This window comes from Myxine glutinosa, chromosome 9 (assembly GCF_964187855.1).
Source record: "Myxine glutinosa chromosome 9, kmMyxGlut1.1, whole genome shotgun sequence".
Taxonomy (NCBI): Eukaryota; Metazoa; Chordata; class Myxini; order Myxiniformes; family Myxinidae; genus Myxine; species Myxine glutinosa.
This window is the reverse complement of record NC_136269.1, coordinates 128,149,518-128,157,265: the sequence shown is the minus strand read 5'-3', so window position 1 is coordinate 128,157,265 and position 7,748 is coordinate 128,149,518. Positions and strand designations below refer to the sequence as shown.

Here is a 7,748-nt window from a genome sequence, read left to right as displayed (position 1 = left end):
GAGTTACGCAATAGCGATATTGCCGAAATATTGGAAACTATACATCTTTGTTCATAATATTCACAGCTACATGTACCTTATGAAGTATTTAGCATGTTTAGGTTATTAAAGTCTAATGTACAATGTTTTTAGTTGCCAAGGTTTAATTATCAGTGACCTTGACCTATATTTTTCAAGGTCAAGCATGCAAAAATGCCACTATTTTGCTCCAAACGGCACAATTTCAGAACTACACAGTATAACAGGTATAATACAGGATTGTACAGTCTATTGCTATGTCCATATACTGTCAATAATCAACAGATCAAAGATTATGTTAATATGACCTTGACCTGGTTTTGTCAAGGTCATAGGCAAACCTGAAGCTACACCTGAAATTCATGTTTCCAAAGTCAAACTGATGGTTGGTCCGTAACCCCACACACACTGCTGTCGCAATCTCACACAAACTCCAGCTCCTTGAACAAGATGTCTGTGACAAATTGTTTGAACTGAACATCAAAGTCCACACAGTCATCAATGGTTTCTTCCATCTTCCAATAGGATATGGTGAGGACTGTCCCTTTGCGCTTGGATTTCTGGACTAAGTTCTTTTAGTCTTGCCAGTTCCTTCCTCACTTCTTCATACTTTCTTCTCCACATTGAACTACTCTTGGCTTTCCTGGAGAGTTGATTGTTCATTCGCTTTGGACACCATTTTGAGACTTTTTGCTTCAGTTCTTTGTTTTGACGTTGCAGGTTGTCATTTGATGTCATCAAAGTCTGATTCTTTTTTGACAGATCCACCACCTCCCTTTCCTTTTGATCCAGCCTAGATCTGACAATGTTGAAGTCTGACAGTAGACCCTGGTAGTTGAGGTGTTCAACAGTTTCTTCAAATTTTGCACACTTGGAAGCAGGAGGCCGAACAGACGATGCTGTGTTGGAGACTTTGCGCTTGACAGTGAGACGCTGTGGAAGCACAAACTCTGTTGACATGAACACCTCCAGTTTGTGCTGGCCACCCTTCCTCTTCCGCTGTTTGAAGAGTGTGGAACGCTGTGCCGCCAGCCTGCTGATTGATGCCTGCAGGCTCTCTGGGAGCAGTTCTGACGTGACGAGGTGACGTGACGAGCAAATTCCTTGTCTGAAATTATATTATTAGTCTGAGTAGGGGTTATTCCATACACTTGACATTTTGTATCTGGGAATCAGGGTTAAAATACCATGCAATCTGGTGACAACTGGAACAGCAAAATTGTAGTCACTTATTTTGTTATCAATTGTGATTATTAACCTTCCTAGTTCTTGCCAAAGATGAGTCTTGTGACAACAGACTGAATAGTGTTCAACAATTCATACTCAATGTACAAACCTGAGGTCCTCCCAGAATTGGGTACTAGACTTCCGCTGGTGGATCAGTTGACACATGACACTATTGGTCTGCTGTGCTGGCTGCACTCTGGCTAAAGCCAGACATAACAGGGAAGTGACCTGCTGGTATTAAAGATGACAAAATGAATAAAATGCATGCCATATAGTCTACACTGTAGGTGTGTGTTGAACGGCTATGTAGTAGCACGTGGTCCAAAGCACATGGTCTTGTTTACCAACAAGTGGTCACGTGATCTTTCTTGATATTAATCAAGTTTGAAAATCGGCCAAATAATGGACCCCAAAGTCATCAAAAGTTTCAATAACGAACATATTTTTATGATTAAACAAAGAAAGGGAGCGGATGGCTTGCGCTTGTGCGAGATTTCAATGGATTAGAATGACCACTGTCGGAACACATAAATCAACATGGCACCCACGGCGAGCGAAACCCGATTTTGTACCGCGGGTTTCTCCTGCTGACCATTCCCATCCACCGGCAAAAATTACACTAACAGAACCGGAAATTATTCTAGTTTATGCTGGTATTAATTGTTTTCATGCTACTTTTCAAAATATGACAGTATTTCAACAATTGTCGCCTACCCCAGTTTTCTCCCTCCCGGCAGCCATTTTCAAATCCGGATGTTTGGGGTCGGAGGCTCATGGGAGTTTGGGAGAAAGGTTTTTAAACAGTTGACATTCGATTTATTAGTCATACTCACCGACAATGGTGACGAGCTTCATTTAAAACAAAGTTGCAACCGGCACATGTTAAAAAAAATGGCCGCCATTACCGCCGATGCGAATGCGTGTCACGATCGACTGCAGTGCCCCTGGCGAGCGTGGTAGTGCCTACTATGAGGTTCGCGCACTGCACTCCGCTCCTCCTCTACGACCGGAGGGGCGAACCTATTCCAAGACCCTCCGAAGGCACGGCTGCTTCGTCACCTTCGCGCGCACTGACGTTGGCGGAACGGCTGTTTCGTCACCTTCGCGCGCGCTGACGTTAGTGGCACGGCCGCTTCGTCACCCTCGCGCAACTACAACTACAACCGCAACTACTTCTCCGACCCTGCATCCTCGGGAGGCCCGTGAGGAACCTCGGCAGCCTCCCCCGAGGCCTTGACCAGCCCCTCGGTTGGCTCACCCGCTTTTCGCGTGCACCGCTCGAGCCTTCTCGGCACTGCACCCACGACCTGCAACCTCGGGAGGCCCGCGAGGAACCTCGGCAGCCTCCCCCGAGGACTTGCCCAGCCCCTCGGTCACCTCGGCCTACGCATAGGCCCGTGGAGTGCATTCTGGGGGGACGTATGTGGCGGTTACCTTATGTGCAGGTAACCGCATGTGGCGGTTACCTTATGTGGTTACCTTATTTGGGCATAATACACATGCACGGGCCTTTTGGACTTGTGGTTGTGCGGACGTGACGCACGCGCGGTTGCCGGAGCCACGCCCTCCGAAGAGGGCTTTTGGCTTTATATAAGCATGCTGAATTCCGTTCGAGTTTAGTGTGCTGGATCTTGCTGTTACAATAAACCATCTTCGAACCCTACGAATGGCCTCGTTCTCTCGCCTTCCGCGACTCCTAAACTATAAATGGAAGAATTCGATTTGAGGTGTAATCATTGTTAACGTTCCTTATTCGCCATTGCTGTTTTCTCGTACAGAACGACAAGAAGTGTAGTTTTTTGTATCGAAGCCGAAATTGTGAATTGCCATTTTTGTAGCTTGTAATGAGATCTGTCGGTAATTTCATGCTCGTCTCGTGTTGTAGTTTCACGGAGCCAACGAATAAACGGCTTCTGTGCGAGACCCAAGGTTTCCTGAGATCTCATTTGCGCAGTGCTCCTCTATTACATAACCTGAACCTTTACGGTTACAATTACAGTTAAGGAATTTACAACTGTATTTATCACATATTATTCTATATTTTTACAACTATATATTTTGTTTGAAATATTTCTAATTTGTCTTATTTATTTTTTGTGCAGGGATATTCTATCATGCCACATGGAGTGCATAAATCAATATCAAAGAGGCCAAGTGGATGTCAGCAAAAGAACGCAAAAGAGGCAAGAATTACATCATTCAAAACACTTGCTGGATCCATGCTTCAATATGTCAAAAGACCGGATGATGGCCGGGGTTCATCAAAAGACGCTGCTCGTCAGTCTCCAATTGATGAAGCTGATTCTTCTGATGCTAGCATGCATTCTGCAGAAGAGCAAGGAGTGGAAATGGCAGAATTTGAAGCAGAAGAGAGTGCTGAAAGTGACTCTAGCCATGATACTGTAAATGAGATGAGTGACGTCAAGGAGAAAGATGTGCAAATTTTATGTGATGTTTCTTTCTGGAAGATACCAGTTCCAGATCATTTTCGGGTTGAAATCATCAAAAGGGGAAGTGCTTTTTTCCAGAACAAAGATGGGCCTTTCAGTGTTGCGGCAAGGAAAGATGCAGAAGCAAAGGGAGATGTGCGCCAGCTTTCAAAAGAGTGGTTTTACAAGGTGATTCCAAATGGTGAGAAAATTCTGCGGTCATGGATGGTTCACTCACTTGTCAGCGAGAATTTATATTGTTTTTGCTGCCGACTGTTTGCCGTTAGTGCCACAGATACGACATCCAAATTTGTGACTGGGTTTCAGAAGTGGTGGAAACTGAGCCTGAAAGTACATAACCATGAGACATCCGAAGAGCACCTACGTTGCCTTGAAAAGTGGAAAACATTGGCAGCAGGACTGAGGCTGCACAAAACCATTGACGCTGAAACTATTGCTTTGATGGAAATGGAGAAGAAAAAGTGGAGGGACATCTTGCACAGATTGCTTGATATCACATTGTTTCTTGCCAAGCAGAATCTGGCATTCCGTGGCCACAAGGAAGATGAATCTTCATTGAATAAAGGGAACTTTCTTGAGATGGTTGAGATGCTTTCAAAATATGATCCAGTGCTGAAAGAGCACCTAATGAGATTAAAGCGCATCACATGTAAACTTAAAGTATCAGTCTCTTACCTTGCACCAAAAACTTAGAATGAGTTTACAAGTGCCCTGGCAAATCATGTGAAGGAGAAGCTTGTCATGGACATAAAATCTGCGAAGTACTTTGGGATCATGTTCGACAGCACACCTGACATATCACATACTGACCAGATGTCCGAAGTGATCAGATATGTAAAAATCAACAATAGGAACGTTGAAGTGAAAGAAGTATTTCTAGGATTCTATTTATATTACTGAAAATAAGAGGCCGATGCTTGAGTGCATTGATCGCTTTCATTCTGAACTCCAGATAAGATCAAGAGCCATCAAAGAAGTAGCAGCCATGTTTGAGGCTGTTCAAGTGAAGAGTCTCATATCTGCCACTGAAGAAGAGTTAAAGGTGTCCATTCCAAAATTGACCACTTTCTATGATGAGGTATCCGAGAGTGAGCTTTTAATAGAAATACCAAGGCTGAGAAGGCACCTGAAAGCAGCTGAGATTGATCTGAAAGAAGCCAAATATTGGGCAACATTAGACGTTTTGACATTCATAGCTGAATGGGACTTCGTAGAATCTCTCCCAATCCTTTCACAACAACAACAACAACATGCATTTTAAGGCCATTTTCCCTGCTACAGCGGGGGTTAGCCTTGCGGTCCTCATGACAATCTTCTCCATCTTGCCCTATTTTCTGCATCTCCTTGTTAACCCCCTTGCCCACATTTCTTCTTCCACCATCTTTAGCCAAGTCTTTCTCGGTCTTCCCCGTCTCGTCTCGTCTACTTCCTTCTACATTCATTTCCATCACTCTTCTCAACCAGTCACTTTCATCCTTCCTCAACACATGACCAAACCATCTCAACCTGTTCCTCTTCACAACATCAATCACAGGCTCTATTCCCATCATTTTTCGCAATTCATCATTTGTCTTCCTCTCTCTCAACGATACTCCGCACATCCATCGAACCATTCGCATTTCCACCCTTTCCAACCTTCGTTGCTGCTATACGTTCATTACCCATGTCTCGCTCCCATAAATCATAACACTTCTCACACATGCAGCATACACCTTTCCCTTCAGCTTCAACGGCACTCCCCTCCTCATCAGCACGCCACTCAGTTCCCGAAACTTCTTCCATGCACATCTCACTCTAGCAACCATTGCCGAGTCTGATCCACCTTCTCCATTCAGCATGTCTCCGAGGTAGCAAAATGTTTTCACACCTTCCAGCTTCACGCCGTCTCCAAGATCCAACTCAACATTTCCTCCATCTGCAGCTCCCTCTGTGCACACCTTACATTTGAATGTAGCTGCCGCACTGGTTAATGACCCTCTCAGACCACTACATTTTTGATGAACCCACTCAGCGCCCATTGTACATTGAATGGAGTTCACTCCGACACCCTTCCTGCACACAGCACAGGGCCACTTCCCAGTTCTTTCCACCTCACCACATGCTTTACCACTTGCCATCACCTTTGTTTTTCCGATATTCACCTTCAGACCTTTTGTCTCCATACATCCCTTCCACTTGTTCATCTTTTCCTTCAGTCCATCCATACTTTGCGCAATCAACACCAGATCATCTGCATACAACTCCCACGGTAAACCCTCCTTTACGTTCTGAGCCAGCACCTCCATCACAGCTACAAATAGTAGTGGACTTGGTACCGACCCCTGATGCACTCCCACCTTCACCTCAAATTCACCACTGTTCCCGTCCTTCGTCCTTGCAGCTGTGCGCGCTCTTTTGTACATTGCCATCACCACTCTGATCAACCATTCCTCCACTCCTAACTTCCTCATTGCCCATGTCAATACTTTGCGTGGAACCCTATCGAATGCTTTCTCCAGATCAACAAACCCAAGAAACAACTTCTTCCTCTTCTCCATGTACTTCTCCTGCAACTGTCTCACAATAAAAAGCGCATCTGTCGTTCCTCTTCCTGGCATAAATCCAAACTGCATTTCGTCGATCTTCACTTTCTTCCTTATACTCCTCTCCAACACCCTTTCCAATACCTTCATTCCATGCTCCAATAACTTTATCGCTCGGTACAAGCCACACTCTAGAGGGTCACCTTTCCCCTTGTATAGAGGGACGAGGGTACTCGGTTCCCAATCCACTGGAATGCAGCCTTCTTTCACCGCCAGATTACAGATCTCTGTCATTCTCTTCACACCCCAACTTCCTGCTGCCTTCAACATATCTCCCACAACTCCCGTCGGCACTCCCGCTTTTCTACTCTTCATTGCTTTTATCGCTTCCTCAACTTCCTTCTCAGTTATCTTCTCTGCCGGTCCTAAAACTGGGTTACTCTCAATGTTGCCATCCCATTCATTCTCTGTATTCAACAGCATTTCCATATATCTTTTCCATCTTCCTTTAATTCCATCTGGGTCCACAACGATTTGTCCCACTTCATCCTTCAAGCAACTCACCCCCATCACATCACACATCTTTCGCTATCTGCTTTGCAATCCTGAATACTGCTCTCTGACCCTCTTCCGAACCCAAGCGTTCTCCGAACATTCTCCTACATGCCTCCTGCGCCTTTGCTACCTCTTTCTTTGCAGCCTTCTTGGCTGCCTTATAACTTTCATGCTCTGCTGTTTCTGCTCCCGTACCCTTCGCCTTCTGCCACTCCTTGAACTTCTTCCTCTTCTCGTCAATCCTCTTTCCAACTTCATCATCCCACCACCATGTTTCCGAGTGCCTCGGTGGTCCTTTTGTCCATCCACATACCTCACCAACGGCTCCCAACAGACTAGCTTTCATTGACATCCAACCACTTTCAAGCTCAACCACATCATCCTCTACCCTACTCAGCCTCTCTTTTAATGCCTCCCTTACTGTCACCTCTTTCAACCTCCACACCTGCATTCTCGGTTGGTACTTCACCCGCCGAGCTCTCCTCGCACCTTTCACCCTTATGTCGCAGACAACCAAGTGGTGGTGTGAAACAGCCTCCTCCCCCGGGATCACCTTTGTGTCCCAGAGGTGCCCCCTATCTCGCCTACGCACCATCAGGTCGTTAACGGTTGTCGTCGACCCACCTGACGTGTATGTAACAAGCTTATTATCCTCTTTCTGGAACTGAGTATTATAAATCAACAAATCAGCTCCATCAGCAAACTCCAAAAGCCTTTCACCTTCATTTCTCACACCATATCCGTAACCCCCATGAACTCCCTCAAAACCATCCATACTCCTTCCCACATGTCCATTTAGGTCTCCTCCTACCACAACAACTTCCTCATTTTTCACGTTTTCCATCAGCTTCTCTATCGCACACCAGAACTTGTCCTTCTCTTCATTGCTCCGACCAACCTGCGGAGCATATCCCGAGATGACGTTCACCAAGAGCTTTCCAATCATCATTTTCACCATCATCAACCTATCACTCAC

At 45.5% G+C, this 7,748-nt stretch overlaps 1 protein-coding gene across 1 annotated transcript; it reads right to left on the bottom strand.

The window, feature by feature from the left end:
- Positions 1-516: 516 nt before the first annotated feature.
- LOC137439106 (uncharacterized) lies at positions 517-2,170 on the bottom strand. Its single transcript, XM_068134809.2, has 3 exons — positions 1,960-2,170; positions 1,355-1,473; positions 517-1,126 (listed from the first exon to the last, which is right to left on the bottom strand). The coding sequence occupies exons 1-3, from the start codon at positions 1,984-1,986 to the stop codon at positions 517-519; spliced, it is 756 nt and encodes a 251-aa protein (XP_067990910.2). The 5' UTR covers positions 1,987-2,170.
- Positions 2,171-7,748: the final 5,578 nt, after the last annotated feature.

What these genes read in the sequence shown, in the direction of transcription:
- LOC137439106 (XM_068134809.2), bottom strand. Translation starts at nt 1,986, where the DNA reads ATGGCTGCCGGGAGGGAGAAAACTGGG. An exon ending in CCGGGAGGGAGAAAACTGGG is followed by an intron (nt 1,474 to 1,959) that starts GTAGGCGACAAT and finishes TAATACCAGCAG; the next exon opens with GTCACTTCCCTGTTATGTCT. An exon ending in CAATTCTGGGAGGACCTCAG is followed by an intron (nt 1,127 to 1,354) that starts GTTTGTACATTG and finishes ATATAATTTCAG; the next exon opens with ACAAGGAATTTGCTCGTCAC.